This window comes from Neltuma alba, unplaced genomic scaffold (assembly GCF_004799145.2).
Source record: "Neltuma alba isolate B1F8T4 unplaced genomic scaffold, ASM479914v2 tig00010370_pilon, whole genome shotgun sequence".
NCBI lineage: Eukaryota > Viridiplantae > Streptophyta > Magnoliopsida > Fabales > Fabaceae > Neltuma > Neltuma alba.
Genome location: NW_021635275.1, coordinates 134,313 through 157,824, shown reverse-complemented (window position 1 = coordinate 157,824; position 23,512 = coordinate 134,313). Strand labels below are relative to the sequence as shown.

General features: G+C 34.4%; 4 protein-coding genes across 7 annotated transcripts; 1 reads left to right on the top strand and 3 right to left on the bottom strand.

Annotated features, from left to right (window-relative positions):
• Positions 1–4,393: 4,393 nt before the first annotated feature.
• Positions 4,394–8,500, top strand: LOC114756028 (uncharacterized). The gene is made up of 2 exons (XM_028944936.1): positions 4,394–5,329; positions 7,869–8,500. Exons 1-2 carry the CDS (start codon positions 4,516–4,518, stop codon positions 8,219–8,221), a joined length of 1,167 nt encoding a protein of 388 aa, XP_028800769.1. The 5' UTR covers positions 4,394–4,515; the 3' UTR covers positions 8,222–8,500.
• A 2,173-nt stretch (positions 8,501–10,673) lies between these two features.
• LOC114756030 (metacaspase-3-like) lies at positions 10,674–13,019 on the bottom strand. Of its 2 annotated transcripts, XM_028944938.1 has the most exons (5): positions 12,532–13,019; positions 11,760–12,090; positions 11,543–11,660; positions 11,256–11,438; positions 10,674–11,034 (listed from the first exon to the last, which is right to left on the bottom strand). In XM_028944938.1, exons 1-5 carry the CDS (start codon positions 12,992–12,994, stop codon positions 10,975–10,977), a joined length of 1,155 nt encoding a protein of 384 aa, XP_028800771.1. In that variant the 5' UTR covers positions 12,995–13,019; the 3' UTR covers positions 10,674–10,974. The 2 variants fall into 2 exon arrangements, with proteins under 2 accessions (XP_028800771.1, XP_028800770.1); XM_028944937.1 differs by having other exon boundaries at positions 10,674–11,438.
• Positions 13,020–15,165: 2,146 nt separating this feature from the next.
• LOC114756036 (uncharacterized) lies at positions 15,166–19,758 on the bottom strand. 3 transcript variants are annotated; one of them, XM_028944950.1, is made up of 5 exons: positions 18,812–19,758; positions 18,063–18,201; positions 16,782–17,984; positions 15,540–15,975; positions 15,166–15,430 (listed from the first exon to the last, which is right to left on the bottom strand). In XM_028944950.1, exons 1-4 carry the CDS (start codon positions 19,663–19,665, stop codon positions 15,583–15,585), a joined length of 2,589 nt encoding a protein of 862 aa, XP_028800783.1. In that variant the 5' UTR covers positions 19,666–19,758; the 3' UTR covers positions 15,166–15,430; positions 15,540–15,582. The 3 variants fall into 3 exon arrangements, with proteins under 3 accessions (XP_028800783.1, XP_028800782.1, XP_028800784.1); XM_028944949.1 differs by having other exon boundaries at positions 15,166–15,975; XM_028944951.1 differs by lacking the exon at positions 15,166–15,430 and having other exon boundaries at positions 15,874–15,955.
• A 2,005-nt stretch (positions 19,759–21,763) lies between these two features.
• On the bottom strand, positions 21,764–23,512 carry LOC114756037 (7-deoxyloganetin glucosyltransferase). The gene is made up of 2 exons (XM_028944952.1): positions 22,943–23,512; positions 21,764–22,815 (listed from the first exon to the last, which is right to left on the bottom strand). Exons 1-2 carry the CDS (start codon positions 23,466–23,468, stop codon positions 21,875–21,877), a joined length of 1,467 nt encoding a protein of 488 aa, XP_028800785.1. The 5' UTR covers positions 23,469–23,512; the 3' UTR covers positions 21,764–21,874.

Genomic DNA, 23,512 nt, shown 5'->3' with positions numbered 1-23,512 from the left:
TACATTACAATCTGTGATTGAAAACGCTTTCGCTGTTCCTATGCCGCTCTCTCGCCCGCCATCGTCACCCCTCTCTTCCTTCGCGTATCCGTGCTTGCCGTTGACAGAGAGATACTCTTTCCTATCACAAGTACTCCCTCCGTTCCTTATTATAAGAGACATTTGATGCTTATAGCATGTTCCTAAATATAAGAGACACTTAAAAGTTGTCTCTACTTTTTTGTGTTGATTTCCTATTTTACCCATATTTATTGTCTCCTATTCACACTCTCTCTCCTTCCCACTTCTCTTTCTTTTAAGAATTTACTATTGTTCTCTCTCATGCTCTCTCTCCTTATTAATGAGGGTATTTTTGGAAAAAAATTATACTTTTACATATTAATTGTTCTTAATTAATTTTAACTGTTTTTTTGATCAACGTAATTCGGTTATTCGTCTCTTATAATAAGGAACGGAGGGAGTATAAGATTAATGATTAATTTACATATATTAAAAATATAGTTTAGTTAATTATTTCTATAGGAAACGTAAGTTGATTTCTAAAGGCATCTCTTTAATAATTTATATTAGAACTAAAATCATATTTAGAACTAAAGTCGGCCCTCAATCAAATTCTAATGAGCCTAAATTTTTTCTTGAAAAAAATTTCTAAAATTCACAGTATATTACATTATGTTATTTCATCCTACTTTGTCAAATAACTAATAGTATCGTCGTTCGGTTTACACATTTTCACAATCAATATCCACCAACTAATGTTGTCGGTGGAGAAAATTAAAAATGATAATTGATAATTAATTCTCCGAGCCCCTCTCCTTGGAGGGAGTTCTGTTTTTTTAACAATCCGCAAAAATGAGAATGGACAACATGTATCTGTTTAATTAAACCAAATTAATAAGGGATTGGATATTTTGTATAGGAATTGATTAATGAGCTGTATTAGTCATGATTTGGTAAATTGATGTTTGTTTTATGTTAATGTCAGATATGATGAAATCAAATGTTATGCTTAAAATTTCTGCTCTTTAAATTATGTAATTTTTACATATACACTATGAGTCAAATAAAACTTTAATATTTATGATATTCATAGTCAATACTTATTCGTGTGCCTATTACAAATTGAGAAATATAATTTTGCTATTTTTTAGAGTTGATAGGCAAAATTGTATTTCTAGTATGATAATATTATATCTAATTCTTAATATAAGACCTAGTTAACTAATTTGTAGGAATTAAAAAATTTAGTTAAGTTACTTATTGGTAATGAATATCACCTGATGTTCCAAAGATACCATTATATAAGTTTTTTTTTAAAAAAATATAATACTTGATTGACATATTCATCCTTCCTACGACTCAAAGTTTCGCTTGGTAGCAAATATCTTTTAGCTAAGTCATCATTTTTCTATTATTTTTTTCAGTTTTTCTTTTAGAGATAAATCATAACACTATTTGATACTAAATATAATGGACATCATTAATAATGCCTCAAATCAAAACATATAACATACATATAGATGCATGGATGTCTTCTAACAAGTTGTATTCCTTCATTCTATTATGTATGATTTGGTATCAGAGCACATGCTTCTTTAGTAGATTGTATTTTTTTTTTCATTTCTTGTTATCTGGTATCGAACACTCTTACTACGATTTAATTTGAAATTGAGGCTTACCATTTACAAAGAACAAATTCATTATTATATTTCTTATCAAATTTCTCCTTTTACGTCAACAAGTATGGATATATTATCAATGTCAAAACACTTGCAATATATTAACTATAACAATGATGTTATTTTGTTTGATTTGTGGAAATGAAAGTGTTTGGTCTTCAACAATCTGTTAGTTACATAGCTGCACAATCATCTAATTTCATGATTAACCAACCTGAAGTGACAAAAGTAAAAATAATGATATTAACCCTTATAATATAATGGTTGATGACAAGCTATCATTTATTAAAGGAAAAATTTCACTGTAGCACCGCAGAAGACAGTTAATATCAAAGAGCCCTCAAAACTTTCTGAAACCTCACTGCAGGACCAAGGGACCAATCTGATATTAATTTTTAGAGTGAGATTACAATAATACCCCTCCCTTTTTATTTTATTAAAAATAAATATTTACCGGAGTTACTGTTCCGGCCACCGGAGGTCGGAGGTCCGGCCACCGGCGCTCAGGTGGCCGTCGTCGGGGTCCGGTCACCGGTGGCCGGAACAGTAACTCCGACGGGACCTCCGGTGGTCGGAGTTTTTTTGTTTAAAACAAAGTGGCCAAGGGAGGGTTTGAACCCAGGACCCCTTGGCACACTAAAAGACTTGTAACCACCAAGCCAAGCAACCCATTCAATCATAAAATGCAAATAAAACTATATATAACAAAATAAACGCAACAGTCCAAATGTAAGTGAACAAGTGAAATTAGACGATTTACAAGTGGAATTCAGAAATTTGCAACAAAAATTAGGCAATTTACAAATAACATAATAGAAGTCATAGCCCAAAATGCAAGTATTTAAGTGCAAATGAGCAAGTAAAATTTGAAGATTTACAATAAAAGTTTATGGATTTACAACCCAAATTTGACAAACACAAGAGAATTCACAACCCAAAATGTAAGTGTTTGAGTGTAAGTGAACAAGTGAAATTAGACGATTTACAAGTGGAATTCAGCAATTTACAACAAAAATTAGGCAATTTACAAATAACATAATGGAACTCACAATCTCAAATACAAGTGTTTAAGTGTAAATGAGTAAATAAAATTTGAAGATTTAAAACAAAAGTTTATAGATTTGCAAGTGAAATTCGACAATTTCACTTGCTCATTTGCACTTAAACACTTGCATTTGGGGTTATGACTTCTATTATGTTATTTGTAAATTGCCTAATTTTTGTTGTAAATTGTTGAATTACACTTGTAAATCGTCTAATTTCATTTGTTCATTTACACTCAAACACTTATTTTGGGTTGTGAATTCTTTTATGTTTGCCAAATTTGGGTTGTAAATCCATAAAATTTTATTGTAAATCTTCAAATTTCACTTGCTCATTTGCACTTAAACACTTGCATTTTGGGTTATGACTTCTATTATGTTATTTGTAAATTGTCTGATTTTTGTTGTAAATTGCTGAATTACACTTGTAAATCGTCTAATTTCACTTATTCACTTACACTCAAACACTTACATTTTGGGTTGTGAATTCTCTTGTGTTTGCCAAATTTGGGTTGTAAATCCATAAACTTTTATTGTAAATCTTCAAATTTTACTTGCTCATTTGCATTTAAATACTTGCATTTTGGACTATGACTTCTATTATGTTATTTGTAAATTGCCTAATTTTTGTTGCAAATTTCTGAATTCCACTTGTAAATCGTCTAATTTCACTTGTTCACTTACATTTGGACTGTTGCGTTTATTTTGTTATACATAGTTTTATTTGCATTTTATGATTGAATAGGTTGCTTGGCTTGGTGGTTACAAGTCTTTTGGTGTGCCAAGGGGTCCCTTGGCCACTTTGTTTTAAACAAAAAAACTCCGGCCACCGGAGGTCCCGTCGGAGTTACTGTTCTGGCCTGAACAGTAACTCCGGTAAATATTTATTTTTTAATAAAATAAAAAGGGAGGGGTATTATTGTAATCTCACTCTAAAAATTAATATCAGATTGGTCCCTTGGTCCTGCAATGAGGTTTCAGAAAGTTTTGAGGGCTCTTTGAGATTATTTGTCTTCTGCGGTCCTACAGTGAAATTCCCCCCTTTATTATACATGGAAAAGAAACATGTAATTCGAGTTTGGTGTGATAAGCATATTATATTGAGCTTGATTTGACCAGTGAGCTTAAAAGTGTAACAGCAAGTTAAAAGGATGATGACTAGATTATTAATGTGGTGTCATTTTATCTTATCACAATGATAATTATAATTTATAAATACGGAATGTTTGTTATTAATTAAGATGATTTAAACCAAATTAATTTTAAACATTGCAGATTTAATTTAATTTTAGATTCTAAATAATGTTTTTTATTTCAACATATGAGAAATTTAAAATAAAAATGATTTTTATGAATGTTGCTTTTATTTAAAAAATAACTCTATTATTTAAAAATTAAAACTTAAGTTAAGATGTTATTTTTAATCTTTTATATAAAAGGGTGCCTTTTAGGGTCAACAAATAATACTGTAAAAACAAGTGGTCATACCTAATTGGTTCAAAATTCAAAGATTTTAACACCCATTTCAGGAAAAAAAAAAATTTCAACCATATAATTAAGGAGCAAAATTCGTCAATAAATTGATTGACCTCGCCTCCAGATTGCCCCCTGAAATTCATTTGAACGGTCCAACGTTAGACCTCACGGCTCCAGTGGCGTATATGTACCAATCACTCTAACAACATGACCATCCACACGTTCATTTGATTTCCAGTTGTTCTTATTCATTCATCTTTAAATATCCCAATAAAATCAAGGAAAAATTGAACAAATAAACCAACGATTTCTTCACGATGTGGCTGACGGACGGCTCTCCGGTGACCTTCGCTCCGGTGCTCCTCCGAAACGTCGCGATTGCCTTTCTGATCTACGCCGATAAATTTCTCGTTTATTTGGCCAAGAGGTACAGACCCTTTCACGCACTTCGCTACCTTTTATTCTCTTCCTTCTTCTTCCTCCTCCGCTTCATTCCTTCTTTCTTCTTCGGTTTCCTCGTCCCATACGTAAAATCCTTCGCTTCCGATAACTATACTCTCACCCTGCCGACAAAAGACAACCGCGTTGCCGTCTATGGCGGAGGTGTAGGAGGAGGTTCTGGTATTGCTCGAGCCCTCTCACAGCTGTTGTCGATTGTAACCGACATTCCAGTGAGTTCAAGAAAGTATGAGGTTGTTCGATCTTTAGCGGAGAGGATTATTGAGGAGAATCACCTGGAGGGGAACGACTTGCTGCACGAGGTGAATCGTTCAGTTCTTTCGTCGGCGTTCGAGAGGACTTTAAGTCGGCTGGAGGCTTTGGTGGTAGAGAGCGGAGAATGGGGATGGGGAACCGGGAATGGACCGGGGGAGTACCCTTGGAGCCGGGTTACGAGAGCCGTTCGGACGGTTTGGGCTGTTCACTCCAGCCTGAGAGGACACTGGGAGGCGAACCGGTGGGATTTGATTTCGGCGGAGAAGCTGGCGTCTGAGTTGTTATGGCTTGCTCAGAAGTTGGTCGCTTGTGGCTCTGGAGATGAAGCTGTAAGACAGTGGGCGGCGGCGTCTAATTTGTCTTGGCTGGTTCTTGCGGCGGAGCCGCGGTTGCAAGGTTCCCTCGTCAAAGTCGCAGGTATTCTACAGTGCTAGCTTTCTTGCGCGTCCGAAACTTATTTTTTTAAAATCTATAATTTTTTTTAAATTTAAAGTTAAAAAGTATAAGGAAAAATCCTAAAAAAGTGAGTAATGAATTTCAAAATGTCAAATCAGAAATTATTACAAAAATGAGTTGTCATTTGCTTTTTAAATGTAGTCATTTTCTTTATAAATATAGTAACGAATACTGATTTGAAATTTTAAAATTCAGGTATCACTTTTTTAGGATTTTTTCAAAGTATAATCTAAATTACTTTATGAAGGAAATCAATTACACTAAAACTATGGGATTAAGGCAAAATATTACGCATAAACAAAATATAGGTGCTCATAAATATCCATCAATTAATGTATTTATTTATATATGATTTTAACAGTTTATATTATTCTTAACTTATAAATAATATGATTTAATTTTTAAATTTCATGCAATTCACAGCACTTATCTTACTCTATTATATGGGGCATATTACGTTCATCGGATGAGATATCCTCATATATTCAGAATTATATTAGGTGGTTGAATGCTCATGCATAAATATTTTTTATTAGAGGCAATCTTAATAAAGACATGATTGGCCGATTGGGCATTAAATATAGACAATTCTTTTATAAAAATTTGAATTTTGAGTTGTCATGTTGCCATATATTTCTTCTTGTTAGGCCCTACAAATTCTGTTTATGGATGATTTAGTGACATCCACCTTAGTTGAGTAGAAAATGGCCAAAATTTTTATCCTGTGTGGACTACAGATTCAAACCTAAGTTGTAATTTAGTGACATTCATAAAGTGTGGCTGTGTTTGTGACTTTAGGATTTTTTTTTTGGAGGGGGATTGGGACTTTAAGATTACGATATACTTAGGGGGTGTTTAGCAAATATGAAAAGTGTTTTTTAAAAACATTTTCTTACAAATCGAGATAAATTATTTTACATATTTATTTTGTATACCGTAAAAATATTTTTAAAATCATGGTTTTGATTCTATCCCAACACCATATTAGTTATAAATTTTCACTTGCCTTTTCAAACTGAGGTTGTTCTTGAAACAGTATCGATAGTTTAGAGTGAATAATATGCAGATATTTTTCTTTTTCTTTTTTTATATTATATTTTTGGTTTTTAAATATAAAATATTAATACAAAAAAAATAGAAAAAACCGTAATACTCAAATTCTGCCCACCTCTAACTGTAATTGAAATCGAAAGCACAAAATAAATTATTTTACCACTTTGCCGCTTGAGGCTAGTTCAGACATTAAGAAGGAAACTGGGGGTAAAAGACATTAAGGAAGAAAAGTTGAATATGATCAGAAGTTGAGGATTCAAACCCTTCTAATGTGGTAAAATAAACTAATTTATCTTATAAAGAAAAAGAGATACACTAAAACTATAATTTAACTGTGAGAAAATATTAGGAATCAACAAAGTATGATCATAAATGTTACTCCTCCGGTCCTAATTATAAGACCCAATTGACTTATTTGAGGAGATTAAGGAAGTAAGTTAAGTTGGTTATTTATAATAAATAAGTGTTGTCATTCCTAAAATATCCTTGCTAATTAAGTATATTGGCTAAAATTATCATTATTAGAAGGATTATCTTGAAAAAAAATGCATAAATATAAGAGACAAAATGGATTGGGTCTTATAATTAGGACTAAATAAAAAGTCAAATTGGATCTTATAATAAGGACCGGAAGAGTATTATATGCATAGCTATATGCCTGTATCCCATAAGATATAATTTACGTGTCCTGAATTAAGAATGTGAACAAAATATTTGACGACAAACTCTAAACTCTCAATTTTATTTGATGAAGAGTAGGTTAGCGCTTAGGTATACTATTCCTAACAACTTCATAATGCCCAATAAACTCTTGAGAAGGGACATCCAAGTTGGGTTGCCATTGACAATCGATGTACCTTCTTTTGTCTATAATATTTGCCCATTCCCATTTGGCTTTTGTTACTCACATATACGGCTATGATAAAATTAGTTGTCAATTCTTTACTTGACTTTTCAAACTGATGTTCTTGAAACAGCATCAATAATTTAGAGCAAGTTATGTGGTTTTTTTCTTCAGTTTTTAGATTGCAGGGAGTACATTGTTATTGTTGCATGAATAGTATAGTACTACTTTTGTTCCTAGACACGAGTTATTTGGAGATTCAATTTGGTTTTAAATATAAGATTCTAATTCATTTTATCTTTCATATTTATCTATTTTTTTTTAAGTAGTCTCTATAGATTGCATATGTTAAAAATTTTATGAAAAGATGGTTCCAATATATATGATTAATAAGAGTATTTTAAAAAAAATAATACTTATTTATTATAAATAATTAATTTAATTAATATTTACAAATCAATTATTTAGCTTTTATATTAAAAACCGGAGCTAATATAAATTTGTTTGGGTTTTTATATTACGTACGGACATGCCTATATAGAAAATGGTATCTTAAAACACCATTCCCACTGAACCGAGCCATTTTCATTTTAAACCCTGTAGCATTATTATTCATGGAAGCCAAAAGCATGGGACAAGACGCAACTAAGGAAGGCATCAAGACGGAGCCACACAAAGTGACCAAGCTAAAGATGTTGCAGACATGGCTGCCATTTTTGTGCAGAGCCAGCAATGGCACGGACGCACCAGTCCTGAGCCTAAGCGAGAGGTCCGAGTTGGAGAAAGTGTTAGAAGAAACCATTGAAGAGCTTGAAGACGAGCAAGCTCAAGAGCAGGTTCTGTTCCTCTGGCTTCAACATTTCACACGTTCTTCTTCTTCTGATTGGCCCAACCTCCATGGCTGCTACGCTCGGTGGTGCTCTGCTTCTCGCCGGCAATTAATGCTTCTCCAATAGAAGAAGAAGAAGAAGACGGAGTTGGATGGGATTGATTATAATGGGTTTCGTGCAATGAATGATATGAAAGCTGTTGTTGTTAATTGGTAAGGCTGCTGATAGAGACGGTATAGATTTTTTTAATTCATAAGCAGCAGCCAGGTTCATATTTTGATCAAATATAATGCATCTCAAATGTTTGATGAGATGATTATTCATATGATATTGCTACTAGTTTTAAGTTAGATTGTACAGAATTTTTAACCTATGTGCAGAGGTTTTTTTTTTAATTAATTTTTTAAAAGTTATAATAAGTATCTGAAAATTTTCAATTTTTGTAGATGATAGCTATTTTGCTGATGAATTCTAGCATATCAATATCTTTGAGTGAAATACAGTTATTACTCCCAAAAAAACAAGGTCAAAAACTCTTTTTTTTTTTGGTAGATGTCACTCCAATATGTTGCATAAAAGTGACGTTCACCATTGAAAAGCTAGTTTCACATCGCATAGCGAGATACATCATACATGCCCAACAAGCTAGTCCATTAACAAGAGAAAGAAAAGAGAAGTATGAGGTTGGACTATTAGTTTTGGTACATGTTCGAATTTGCAGGATATTCTATTTTGATGGTATTTTATGCCTTTAATAATATCTACTGTTTGCTTTGTGAAGAAGAAGAACATTCTCATTCGTATTAGTTGGCAATTGCATTGTATCCAACCCATCATCATGAATGAATGATAAAATATCAATATTTGGCCCAAAAAAAATCAATAATAATACTCGATTCGGTCCTAAATATGCAAACAAATTTATAGATATTAAAAAATATTTAAGTTAATCATTTATAATAAATATGTATTAATTTTTATTTTAAAATACCCTTTTAATCATTATCCCATTGTTGAAGACCATGTTAGGAAAAAATTTAAAAATTTAAAAAATCAAATAAATTGAGATTTTATATTTAAAATTTTTTAAAAAAATCCCAATTAACTCATACAATTATGAGCCAACTGAGTAATAATAATTAATAACCCCCTTCGAAAGGAGGCTGAGTTTGTCAAAAACTATCACGAAAAAAAAAAATCGGCCTAAAACCTGAGATTGGGCTGATTTTGCGTTTTACTTGGTGACCCAAGCACAACCCAAGTAGATTCATTTTAAGCCCACTAACTTGTTATTGCAATGTTGCCCGATAAACTACTTGCTTTTTTTCTTTTCGTCAAAATTATTAACTACTTACTAATCCGTGTAATTCCAAGGAATCCATGAATCATTGTTTTCTAGAATTATTTATAATTTTGACCCCTATCTCTTAATTAATCAATTTCGAAAAGTTATTCTCTCACTCACAAGTACTGTTGATTGATCAAAAGTTTCTAGAATTATGAAATAAAAAATACTAAAATATAAGTTCAGAAGTCTCTCAATGCAATGAACCGTCTTAAGTGAGAGACACAAGAATATGTGAATCACGTTTCCTCTCTCCAATAAATAATCTCTATCTATTTTATTGGATTACGTGCTTTTTATTAGGATAAAAGCTATGGATAATATTCGTAACGCAATTTTTTCAAAGGTAAAAGTAAGAAACTAATTTGCACCACTTCTATAACGCCAGATATTCCTTGAATAGCTGTACGTTCTTTTATAGATCAGACAAAGTAATTAAAGTTAAATTAGACAGAATAATTGAGGTCTTATTCATATTATTATGGATGGGTTAAATAAAAAATCTAGGGATTAAAAAAAAATTCGAGTATGGCTTCATTGAGATTTTAAAGTTGTTAAGATACTTATTTCGGATGAGCCGAGCCAATAGGATGAACTAAAAAAGTTCTACATCATGAACTATGTCTCGCGCACATCAACATCAAAGAAAATGAATAAAATATGAAAGAAAATACAAAGAAATGAAATGAAAGAAGGGGCCGGATTCTATTTGTAATGTATCTGAGCATTTAACATTCTGATTTTATAGCATATCAAAAAACATTCTGATTTTATTTTTTAGTCAAATGTAGTAATTTGATTTTATTTGTAGTGTTCTTACTTCTTAGCATCCTGGTGTTATTTTTTTGATACATCCAGCATCTTGATGTTATTTTTTTAGTTACATTTAGCACCCTTATCTTATTTATAGTTTAGGATGCTAAATATATTATAAATAAGATTAGAATGCCAGAAGTATAAAAAAATAAAACATTATAATGCCTTTTCTTTTGGCCAAAATAACATTATAACGTTGAATGCACTATGAATAAGATCAACCTGCTATATGCACCTTAGATATAGCATCATGTGTTGGATGGTGCATCTATTTTAATACCTTTTCATGCTTTGCCAAACTTGGATGTTGACTGACGCACACAGCGCATTTCTTGTTGTATTATGCGTGAGTGACTTGTATATGCACGCATTTAATTAGGATTTTTTTGTTTTTTTTTTATAGGGAGCCAAAATTCCACCCAATATACTACCTTCTATTCTTATTATGAGGATCTATTTACAACTTTACATAGTTCAACATACTTTATTAAAAGTAAGTTAATTTTTTTAAAATTACCCCCGACCAGGTTCACTTAATGCTTCTGGACAATGGTCTTACATTAAGGACCATGGAAAATGTCCTTTGTAAGGATCAGTGTGAGTATTTTCTTACATTTGTATGATAAAAATATATCTATTGTTCAATACAAGAAATCTCTTTTTATCCTTGCAATGCGGCAAATAAGATGATCAGATTGTCCTTTACCCTTTTGCATACTCATAATGTGAATATAGTCCGAGAAACATCAAACTCTTCAGATGATGATATGACGAGATCCTGAAATGCTCCACAAAAGACAAACTTCATTAACTAGGAAGAACATCAATTCACATCAAACTCTTCAGTCTAATGCTATCCAATGTTGGGTTTCCCCCACATTAATTCACATTTGAATCCTAACAAAGTGATTCCAGAGAATCTCGAATAAAGCATTTGACCATGTTAATATTGATGTCAAAACAGGGAGTAATCATGGAAAGAGAAAGGAAAATGCCAACCTGCGCAAATTTGGGACGAAACATATGTTGGAAAAAAGATGGAAGACAACTATTTCTCATAATCTCTTCAATTTCCTTCCCCATCTGTTCCATCACACCCCTATATGTTATATCAGGATATTTTCTGATGACTTTTGTGAACAGATAGGTCATAACACCATTCATTCCCTTCCCACGGAAAGCCTGCACATAGTTTTGTTCTCAATATCAGAACCTTGCTGATGAACAAGTAACTTCAATTATACTGCATAACAATAGCAAGATGAAGTGATGTTTAACAATCTTACTGAAGTATCAACAGCCATCTGATGATCTTCACAAGCACTAATACAAATTGCCCGTCCCCCATTTGGGTGCTTTCTAGAAGGTTCTGTGGAAGAAGGCTTGTTACCTCTCCATATGCATCTAGAAAACCACAGACAAGAAACTAAATTACATTGGTTTTCCCAAAAAGTCTCATGTTACCACTAGTTATGTCTCATTAGTCTCCAAAGTGTTACTCACTTTTCAGGGTCATAGACATGTGATAGATCAAGGATTGTTCCACTGTGACAAGCATCAACAATGGCATGAAGTGTGACACCCTGTTTGAGGGGCCAAACAAGGATGGAGTTTATATCATCGTCGAGAATCGAGCCTTCTTGCTGGAAATCAACTGGACAAATGCTTTCATCCATCCCATCTATCTCATCTTCATCGGAATCTGTGTGTTGAATGCCATGTCCTGAGAAGTAAAACACCAATGAGTCTCCTGGCTGGCAGCCTTCCACAAGCCACTTCAATTGTTCCAGTATGTTTTTCTTTGTTGGGACTAAATCTGGACACTTTTGCTCTTCTGCATTGTTGTTTCATCTGAGTTAGATTAATCTGTATGTTTCAATGTAATTATAAATTGTTTTGGGATCTCAGTCAGTGCTACTCAGAGAGACAAACCCAGAAACAATATTATCTTTTCTTATCAGCTGAACTAACTTTTTGGGATAACATAAGATTGGAAAAAATGAAGATCAAGTTGCTCATTTGTTCCTTTTCCCCATCAAAAGACAACATTTGATTAGGTATATCTTTGTACGAAAGATAATGAGCAGAGACAGAGACAATCAAACATGAGAAGCAATCCATGAAAAAAAGATGACTTACAATTATTAGCGGCAAAGATGGTTCAGAAAATCTAATAATGCATGAAGACAAATTACAAAGACAACCTAAGATGAGCAGAACCAAGATCAACCATAAGAAAAAGGGGAATCTTAAGGTAAAGGGTTCTAGAAGAAACCTGTGAGCTCATGTATGCATTCAATAGGAAAGTCAAAAACCTTCACCAGAAGCTCCCTTAAGTTGGCAACATCATTAATGGTTCCTTTGAGTCTGTACCTTCTTTTCCTGTAAGTAACTCCACAGAGAACCGCGCGCTTATTGCTTCGTCTGAATGAGAAGGAAGAGCGAATCAAAGAAAATGAAGAAGGCCTTTGATTCATAACATATGAACTTTTCCTAGCATTCTGTGAGATATCATCCGATTTCATGACATTCTTAGCAGCAGAAAATTTCACCAACCCCATTTTATTGCCACTATCTTTGTCTGATTGCCCATTTCCTAAACTTAAATTGATTGTTTTGCACCGAGGACAACGGTATTTTGTTGTGGTTGAGGGCACATGAAACTCTCCCCTACACTCTCTGCAGATGATTTGTGCCTCCCCATTATTAGGCTTTCTGCACTTCTTGTATTTAAACATAGCTTCCTTACTGTTTGTTGCTTAGTCTTCTCTTTATGGCTTGACATGGAGGCTGGAAGAAGATGTTTATATATATAGGAGACTAACTTGGACATGATAAAATGAATAAATGAAATATATATATATATATATATATATTCACGCGTATGGCCGCGAGATAGATATGTTCCGTACCTTAGCGCATGCAATTCTTTTTGATGATTATTATCCCTTCTAGACGTAATTATAAAGTGTCAACGGTATGTCTGGTTTAAGAATATTTTTGATACACTGATATGCTTAATAACGATTAGCTTGAACTTCTTATCTTTTATAGAAAATCTCAAATAATGTAGATTTCATGATATCTTTTGGAATACAGAATTTCCGAAAATTAAAAATGTTTCATAATAAGCTCCACATATTTTTTTATAGCAAATTTACTGGTCTTTTTACCGATTGACTAGTTTTTTTTTTCCCTTGACGGAATTGACTACTTCAATCTAATTCTTCATTGATTTATATTTATAAGAAATTTGACAAAGTTTTGTGTTGGTTGTCGGTAACCTAACATAACCCTTCTCATTTATCATCCGGGTTTAGAATCTACAATGAAACATAGGTGGAGTTACCTATTCAATCTAACTTTGGTAACATTATTTTATAACAGCACTAACATACTTTATATTGATTTTTTTCACATGAAGGTGCAGGATCAAATTCTAAAAGATGCTAAAGTGTGAACTCTAATTTGACTTTAGTTTAAGAATAATAAATTTGGAAGCGCAAAATTAGCCGTTCGTTGCTGGCAAACACAAGAGAGGAAGCTACAGGCTACAGGCTACAACTAGAGTATTCATCAGCAAAAATATACCAAAGATCTGATACTGTTTCTTTATTCTTTCACAGAGCAATTTCAGGAATTAGATTCTCTCGTTAAAGCTTCAATATTTCTTGATGAGAAGGAAACACAACTTTTCTTCACCACTCCCTCAAGCCTTCTCTTCTGCTTACATTAGCTTGTTTGTAGATTCTCATTTCCACTTGTTGGCTTTTATAAGCGCCAAAGAGTATAAAGTGATACTCTTCCGGTCCTAATTATAAGACCCAATTGACTTATTTGAGGAGATTAAGGAAGTAAGTTAAGTTGGTTATTTATAATAAATAAGTGTTGTCATTCCTAAAATATCCTTGCTAATTAAGTATATTGGCTAAAACTATCATTATTAAAAGGATTATCTTGGAAAAAAATGCATAAATATAAGAGACAAAATGGATTGGGTCTTATAATTAGGACCAAATAAAAAGTCAAATTGGGTCTTATAATAAGGACCGGAGGAGTATAATGCAGCTATTTCACGCGTTATTACAGATAATATTATTCGGATTAAAAAAAATAATATTAACGAGAGAACAAAAGGGACTTTGTCATTTAATTTTTGACCAGCGTGTTTAACGTGGAGCTCTGCATAAAGAATAGCCAAGTCATGTGATCTTTCAGAATTTTTTTTTTTTTTCATGGATTAGAAAAGCATCATTGGCTAACAACCATAGACTTGGTTCAAATACAATTTGATGAAAAGACAAAGCATCTAGTATAATAACAATTAGTTAAATTGATGTACAAGTGGTTGCCACGTGGCTATGCTCCATCCTGATTAAGAGTGAGTCCGCTCTCCATATTAAGGAAAAATAGACATTTGAATATAAATATTTATGGCTATATAAATATCGATTGCGTTAGGTGATTCTTTTATTTGACATTGATATATAACAAAAAAGTTAATATAATGTTTAATTTTTCAAATTTGTTTTCATTTTGAAACTATAGATTTTGATCTTTCGGGAGAAAAAAAAAATCCAACTGTTTATTGAAATATAAAGACTAATGTTTTAAACAAAAATAAACTTGAGAAACCGAAATTAAAATGAGAACAAATTTAAGGAATTAAAAATTGTATTAACCCAAAAAAACCAGCAAATTTATTTTTGACGAATTTGATTCAACAAGTTCCATTTTAAATTCTTCAATGATCTAATTCACGTTCGGTTGCCTTGAAAAAACAAGGGATTCATGTTTCATTATAGAGCAGTTATGATTTAGGCCAGAATTATGTCCGGAATTTTACTGGAAGTCTTGAGAATTCACTGGTGAAAACAGAATACTAAATTGTAACTTGAGACCATCAAGATAACAAATCTTGCCCAAAGTCGTAGATTATTGCATGAAATTGAGAAGCATATCAGAATTACTTGTGAAAGTTATAGAATGACCATATTTATATGTTACAACAAATTCTAAATTAGACCCCTAAAAGCAATTCTTTGGAATCTTGAAGCTTTGATCATAAACCAAACTGAAGCTTTCTCATGCATCCGTTATTCATAATAGGTTAGGATTATGAACTCACAGACCAACAACATTTTTGTTTGGTTGAGAAGGTGAAGGTTTAGGATCTGGGGAAGAGAAAAGTAATATAAATAATAGCTAACATAAAGCAGTAAGCAGATCCTTATAAATAGGATCAGAGGGAGGAGCATATAGAGAGAGAGTCACAGTAATTACTTGCCTATAAAATATCTCTGTACATAGAATAAAAATATCCGAATCAAATATGGTCAGAGTTCAAGGGTGATCTACGGTCCAACACATCGATTTGACCAGATATTTTGGCCTTACAAGCCAGGCACATGAATCCAACAGAATCTGGCTGTATTTCAGAATCAACAGCATCATAACCAAACTCTATACCACACCATACGCACGATGTTGTAATCTGAGGTCTTCCTGTTTCTTGAGATTCAACCTGTACTGGGGAAGCACAAGCCCCTTCTTCCATCGGTGTGCTGTTTGCCAAAACCGTTGGCACCTGAGGCAGAGAAAGAGAAGGCTGACTATTTGCAAAATCACACTTTGAAGTTTCTGTTTCATCAAACCTCAATTCTTGGGACCCATTCACGTCATCATGTTCGTGGTCAACACTGCAATATTGGTTTTCCCCCTGTCAATGAGCCATAACAAAAATAATTTTACAAGGCAGGATCAGCACTACCAGCCACGATTGGATCATCATGGTTGGGTGCGGAAAGTAACTAATTGTTGCGTTGGATCAGACGTTGGTGCTAAGATGCAAGATTCCAGCATCCTAGTTCTAATTCCCTTGGCCAGAAATGAAGGCATAAAGGAGATAAGAGAAATTCACTCGTTTGTAGTACATAAGCATGCGGTCCTAACCTATCTGTTCAAAGAACTGTTTAATCCCCCGCCCCAGCCCGACAGCAACCGCCCAAAATAAAATTGAGTCTCTTTGTAAGGTATATGAGAAACAGTACCAGTCTCAAATAGAAGCAAGGTACTTGTTACTCGAGCAATATCAATCAAAGTAAAGCTAATATGTCCATATGCTGACTAACTAGATGACAATGACTGCCAGAGTTATTCAGCAGGTTAAAGTTGAATAATATATGGATACAAAAAGAAAAATTCATGGAAACATAAATGCTGAGACAGCAAAACTACTTGGTCCCAAAGATTGTGCTCGTCTTGGAACCACAAAAAAGGCTCGGTGGTAATGCACATTTACATCAACAATCGAATACAAGATATCTCTGAACACATTTTAGAGACACAGACTCCATATGCATGTCAGCCCAAATGTCAATCATTGGCATATGGACACGTGCAAAAGTCCATATGACAATCACCTCTAGGCAAGACCCTCGTAAAATAACTGTAGCAATATTCTCAAGGTTTTTCTACATGTAAGAAACCCAGAGACTGAAGGTACTCAGAGGATATGACTTATACCTTATCTGAGAGTCCAGTGAGATGGGATAAGCAATCCAAAGATTGTATCACGGACGTAGATGGGGTTGGAACCTCAGATGACACTGTATTCTCTTCAGAAGTTGCCAATGTTGTCTCTTGGGTTTTAGGCATAACAGATACGTCTTTTGTGCCATCTAAGTCAACTTTGAACTCATTCTTACTTCTACCATCTACATCGTGGTTAAGTTGCTCCACAGTAATAGTGCCACCAGAATTTCGATTGTTTTCAACTTCATGGGTTATACCATTGCCAGATAAAGGAAGTAGAGGGCTTTGTGAAACTCCTTCTAAATCAACACACGACTGATCCAAACCATCAAAAGTCAACACTACATCATCTTTTGTCTTTGAATTCTCAAGTGCATCAACATTTTGCTCATTTACAGTTGACAAACCAATGGGATCCTCACAGGTCTCCATCTTAGAATCTATAACTTCGTCATCACCATCAGTTTTCTCTACTTCTTCATTCATGACTGCAAGTTTACAACCTTGGTGATTCAAGTTGCGATCCACATTTTTGTCATTGATGCTATCTTCCATTTGGTGTTCGCTGAGAGGAGACTCAACAATTTTGTCATGATCTAAGTTACCAACAGCAATTTCTGTAGTAGTAATTCCATTCAGTTTATCAGGAGAGGAAGCATGATTACCAAGGGGTTCGATTGCAGAAGTCTCCATAATAGAGTTCTGAGCAATTTCAATTAGCGCATCCATCTTAGAGATCCTTGAAGGCAAATCCTCCTTGATTGGAGACTTATCTCTCCTTTGAACATTTACCTGACCTGGTGACTCTTCAACTTTCCTCACATAGTTCCTGACATGGATCCCCACATGTCCATTGTAGCGACGTCTTTCAAGAAACACCTTATGGCAGAACTGGCACTCAAATTTTCCATCTTTGATTATAACTCCATCTCCAACAGAAGAACCAAGCCGATATCGCCTGGTTGTCCTTTGGTGAAAAGACAAAAGGTGCTGCAAGTATGAATCCTTCTCATCAAATGTCATGCTACATTTGTGACATTCAAACAGGTCATGTATTTGCACGTCTGCAAGATTCTCAATTCCCACTAAGGCCACTTCTTTCAATCGTTCATTACATTCAGAAGAACTGAGTAGAGCTGAGTCATTTGCAATGATCATCCTTTTATCCTGCTCCTCATGGGTAACACCTGCAAACTGCAGCCTATCCCATAAACTTCCCACTCATATACTATATAAAATAACAGATAAAACCGCTGCTAGATATATACTTACACTTTTAGTAGTCACCCCATGGTCCATCAGCATATTTTCACCTCTACGGCTGATTGGTAACTGGGCATCATTGTGACCAAAAAGGGACTGAAGATATGAAGAAACTTCTTTGCAAGATACAAATTGTTCTCCGCTAGGACTGTAAAATATCAAATGAGCTTGCAAGGCCTCACAAGATTTAAAAGAAAAAGAAAACATTCAGGGGTTTTAGGAAACAAATTTCATAGCTAGGAAGTTGGGTGCCTAAACATCCCAGAGGATAACAACTTTATTGAATTAATAATTCAGAGACTAGATTTTACTTCATCTCTATTCCTGTGTCTGCTTGATTAATTAATTTTGCACGGCCAGAAAATGTACGCCGCAAATAAACAGTAACTCCCCCCTTCTTGACTTGTATATCAGGCAAGACAGTTTCATTACAAAAAACAGACACTTCAGACTACTGTATTGCACACTGAGATTTGAGACCATGAACAAAAAGAATGAGAACAAATATTAAAATGGAATCACAATCTGATTTCGTTGAGAGTTTGACCACAGGTTCATATTCTTTGGATGCACTCTGCATCTCTCATTCGTAGAATTCCTGACAGTAACTTAATCTTGACATTTCAGAATGAAAACCAAAATATCTACTAGGTATATCCGGTTCATATGTTATTTAATGGCATGCAAATTAAATAAACACAATTCCTTAAACCAGATGCCCGAAGATCTAGTAGAGTAGAATAGGCAAAGACGATCACCTGATGTATCTGCGGCAATAAATCCACGCGCGACCATCTTTTCTCTTCAAACCCAGTAGAAGCTTCCAACCAACCGGCAGTACATCACCGAAGTCTTCGGCTTCCACAATCTTCCTCTTCTTCCTCCTACTACCCCATTGTCCCCCTAAATCCCTCAAAAACCCCAATAGCTCTTCTTCACTCTGCAACCCCTCAGTCCTTCTCCTCAACTCCTCAGAAAATGGATCCTCCGTATTCGCCAAAGCAGAAAGATCAATCGCGACACCACCCTTATTCACAATATCCATCTCTCTATAGCACTCCTTCAAATGCACCTTCACTTTGGGCTTCCTCCCCCTCTTCCTTTTCCTCACGAGCCCCATATCCTCGCTCTCCACCATCCCGACCCTTAACTCAGGATTCGGCACAACTTCGTGGGTAACAGAAGGCGGGGCCAGCTCAACTTGATCGAATTTAGGGTCTTCCCTTATCATTTGCTTCAAATAATCTATAATCTTGCGTTTCTCTAGGTTTTCCGGGTCGTCATCGGGGACAGGCGGGAGCTTTGGGGTTGGAAGAAGACCAGCGACGCGTCGACGGTGGCCGGTGGGGGAGTCGGAAGGGGAAAGGGGTTTGCGTGGTCGGGAGTAGGTCTGGCGGCGAGACCCGGCGCTCTCATTGAAGAGTGAACGGTCGACATTGGGGAAAACGAGGTTGCTGGTAGAACGGAGGTCGAAGGCGGAGAGTGAGCAGAGAGAGAGCGCATGGAGCTCAGACTGGGAAAGGGTGGTGGTGTCTATTCGAGGAAGGGACTCCAATTTTAGGGCTTGTGGCGGCGGAGCTGACGATGTAGCGGTGGTGGCGACTGTGGCCATTATCACCCTCCGGCGTCTGCAGTTGCCGCAGGAAGACTAGATGAAATGACGGATTTGCTCTAATCTCAAGCACAAATTCGGGAACCAAGGAAGGCAAGAAAACAGTTACGGCCTCACCGGAATCTTGACTGTTTTACTCTTCCCTGGCTATTTCTACTCTCGTAAGCAAGGGCAATCACTATTTTATCCTATGGATGAATTTAGTTACCCAGCGTTTTAAAAACTATTTTATCTTTTTTAAGTTCAAAATAAAAAATAAACTTTATCTGTTTATTAAAAAATTAGTTAAAAATAATAAATATGTAAGGTATGTATTTTTTTAAATATACTCTTATTAATAAAAATAATAAGTAAAACATGTAATAAATGAATTAAAGAAAAAAATAATATGTTAGGGGTAAAGTTAAAAAAAAAAAACTCATTAAATACTTAGATAAAAGTAAATATTATCTTATAAAAAAATAAGTCTTTTCAACAAAGTTTATCTTATATTTTAAACTGGATGGAGTTTTTTTATTATTTATTTTTCTTTTCTCTCATTTATTAAAAACACATTTTTGTTGGCCTTTTTGAGAGAAGTTAAAAATCCCGAATGATTTTCAATAATAAGTAGTTTTTAAAATCAATTTAAAATAATTATTGTTGCACTTTATTAAATAAAATTCTTCTCAAATATTTATTTCATATAATCAAAATTACTTCTTCATAACTAACAGAGTCACAAGGCAGAATTCTACAAAAAAACAAAGTATGAAATTATTAAAATCTAAGCAAGAAAATTTTATAAAAATGTATTCTTATTTGTAAATTTAGTTTTGTTAAAAACTATTAAAATGTTATTAAGTTTGATTTGAAACTTAATAATTTCAAATTTCTTTTTTTTAATGGAAATTTCAAATTTCTTCTAGATACAAACGAATTCTAGGTATAATTAATCTCTGTATAATATTTTATGCACCGTTGTACTTCTATTTTTTTTTCAAGAAAATTTCATTCCAAAAATACCAACAGTACATTGAACATTAATACAAGTAGAAATCCGACCAAAACAATCCCAAAAAGGACTATATGAATCAGGGGGGAAAAATTAACCAATGCCCGTATGATCATTTCTTCGTTTAACAATATCAGCTTTGCATTTTGTTTCTTTATGAACAGAATCACCTACTAAACTCAGCCATTAAATTCTATTGCAGACAATGTGCTGTCACAAGCCATTCATTGACTCACTAACCTTCTTTACCCCAAAAAAAAAAATTGTTCAGATTAATTTTAATATATTCTTAGGTGCAGGTGAAAATGTTTTTAGTTGCACTTGAAATATGTAAAATTCCTTACATATTGAAACAGAGAAATTTCAAAATAAAAATTTCCTTATATTAGGAATTAGAGGAAGTGCAAATAACATGTTACGCTAACCTTCTTTACCCAAAAAAAAAAACTTGTTGAAATTAAAAAATCAAAGTAAAATCTTATATATAAAGTTAGAGGATAAAAATATGATTTTATTTAATCTTATCACTAAAATCGAGGGGTGACATTATTTTTTAACTAATTCACCCAGATATAAAATTAATTAAAATTCTAAAATTTATTCTATCTTTTCAAAAAGTATCCCATAATTAATTGCTCAGTAATATTTTATATCAAGGGTTCTTGTAAAAAACCTATATTCATTGCTTCATACTATATTTTATCACATGTTAGGCCGTTAGCCACTAACTTTCTTTACGTAGCCGGTCTCATAACAGGAACAAGGACCAATCCAAGAGCTGATAAGTGATAACGGGGGCTAAATTGGGAAGAAAAAAAAACAGGTGGGGAGCGATAATCTATTTAAACTTTTTTATTAGTAAATTCTCAATTTCTCCCAAAGGTTTAGCGAGGTGGAAAGCACCCCTAGAGAGAGAACAGAACAGGCTATAACTTCTCACATAATGAAGAGTTGTTATACTGATCTTCATTTAAATCTCCCGTTAGTATATTTATAGAGGGCTGATCGTTTTTCCATCCTATCATAAGTGTTGAAGTACTTGTACGCAATATTTTTTAATACCGTAAAGAAACAGTAAAAATCTAACCAAATATTATAAAAAAATGTAAAAAAAGTTCTAGCTTTTTGACAGAAAAACTTCATAACCAAATATGTTGTAAAAGAAGTTCGCCCTTGGCTAGTGTACTATAATGGAAATATATAGGGTTACTGTAGTTAATTTCCTTGTAGCAGCACATCCTTGATCACTTTCTCCAAGTTGACGAATGAAGAACCGCCAGGTTGTGTGTTCTCTTCTGCAGTTTTCTTCCACTCTAAACATTTTTGTCTCATCTTCTTCCCCTTCTCTCCTTCCATCAACTCGTTCACAAGCTTCTCCACTTCTTCTCTCTTCACGTTATTGTCAATCTCAATCCCTATTCCCCACTCTTTGCACGCATATCTACAGTTCGTTTGTTGATCTGCAAAGAAAGGCCAACACGCCATAGGAACTCCTGCACAAATACTCTCAGTCATAGAGTTCCACCCACAATGTGTCAAGAAGCCTCCAATGGATGAATGGTTCAACACTTTTTCTTGTTCACACCAGTTTGCTATGAAGCCTCTTTCTTTAGTCTCACTCAAAAACTCAGAAGATAGAATCACTGAGCCACCATTCACAAGGTCAGGTCTTATGATCCACAAGAAGGGTTTCTTGCTATTGGCTAAACCCCAAGCAAACTCATAGAGTTGTTCTGGGGACATAACTGTGATGCTTCCAAAATTCACGTAAATCACAGATCTAGGTTCTTTGTGTTGTAGCCAATCAATGCATTGAGTCTCTTCTTTCCAGAGACTAAAATTTAGAGACGCCAATCGGTTGTTATTATGCGGTGTTTGGTTCAAAAACGAAGGGAGTGGGCCTATTGAGTAAAGAGGAGGTTGGTAAATGGAGGAAAGAGCTTTCACTGCCTCACCTTCAAGCTCATCAAATGTGTTGAAACAAATGGCATGGGCTTTGTGAGCTTTTTCCGTCACTTCATTGAAAAAGTCCAAGATTAAGTCATTTGGGTCTGTTGTTCTCACAAAGGAAGGCAGATCCTTCAGCTTGATATTTCTCATGCCCGGAATCCAATCTATTTCTTTCTCCAGGTACCCATTTGTCAGATAGCTCTCATCTGCACATTCACATGAAAAAAAAAATTATCATATCCCTTGAATTATGAAGCATACAGAGCATTGAACTAAACGCTACGACATGAAGAATAGTTAATCTGATATAGCAGTGTAAGAGTACAATAATACCTTTAAGAGGTATAAGGCCTCTTTCAGCTAGCTTTGGAAAGTGAGCGAGGGCCAGGTATGAATAAGTACTAGCAGGCCAATAGAGAATGATGGGGAGTTGAAGAGCCTGAGCAGCTTCAACAGTGAAGACCATGGCGGCATCAGAAACCAAGCAAGTGACTGGGGGGATGAAGCCATTAGAGGCTGAGCGATGGAGTTTAGTAAGAAGGTTCTGGAAGGGAAGGAGGAAGTTCTTTCTCACAGAATCACAGAGAGAAGCTATGTCCTGAGTGGCGTTATCATTTGCAGGAGGAGGAAGACCATCTGGGATGGTTTCAAATTGAAAATCTGAGAGTCCATCCAGGATTTTGACACCTCTTGATCTAAGTAAGCGTTTTTGGTTGAACTCAGTGTTGACGAAGGTTATGAAAAAGCCTCGAAGATGAAGAAGCTTCGCTAGTTTCAACACTGAGATGATGTGGCCTTGAACCGGACCTGGAGTCAACACAGCATGTGGTTTTGATCCTCTTCCTGCAATAGAATCCATTGTTGTATTTCAAACTCTCTCTCTCTCTCAATGCTGAATCTGGA

Bases quoted from the DNA above. Each gene is read 5' to 3' on its own strand.
- LOC114756036 (XM_028944949.1), bottom strand. From the start codon at position 19,665: ATGGCCACAGTCGCCACCACCGCTACATCGTCAGCTCCGCCGCCACAA. The intron at 18,202-18,811 runs GTGATCGTCTTT...GATATTTTACAG, and splicing joins TATTGCCGCAGATACATCAG to TCCTAGCGGAGAACAATTTG. The intron at 15,976-16,781 runs GTATAAGTCATA...GCTCATTGACAG, and splicing joins TCACTGGACTCTCAGATAAG to GGGGAAAACCAATATTGCAG.
- LOC114756028 (XM_028944936.1), top strand. From the start codon at position 4,516: ATGTGGCTGACGGACGGCTCTCCGGTGACCTTCGCTCCGGTGCTCCTC. The intron at 5,330-7,868 runs GTATTCTACAGT...TAAACCCTGTAG, and splicing joins TTCCCTCGTCAAAGTCGCAG to CATTATTATTCATGGAAGCC.
- LOC114756037 (XM_028944952.1), bottom strand. From the start codon at position 23,468: ATGGATTCTATTGCAGGAAGAGGATCAAAACCACATGCTGTGTTGACT. The intron at 22,816-22,942 runs GTATTATTGTAC...GTGAATGTGCAG, and splicing joins AGGCCTTATACCTCTTAAAG to ATGAGAGCTATCTGACAAAT.
- LOC114756030 (XM_028944937.1), bottom strand. From the start codon at position 12,994: ATGTTTAAATACAAGAAGTGCAGAAAGCCTAATAATGGGGAGGCACAA. The intron at 12,091-12,531 runs GTTTCTTCTAGA...ACAACAATGCAG, and splicing joins ATGCATACATGAGCTCACAG to AAGAGCAAAAGTGTCCAGAT. The intron at 11,661-11,759 runs GTGAGTAACACT...GTGGTTTTCTAG, and splicing joins CATGTCTATGACCCTGAAAA to ATGCATATGGAGAGGTAACA.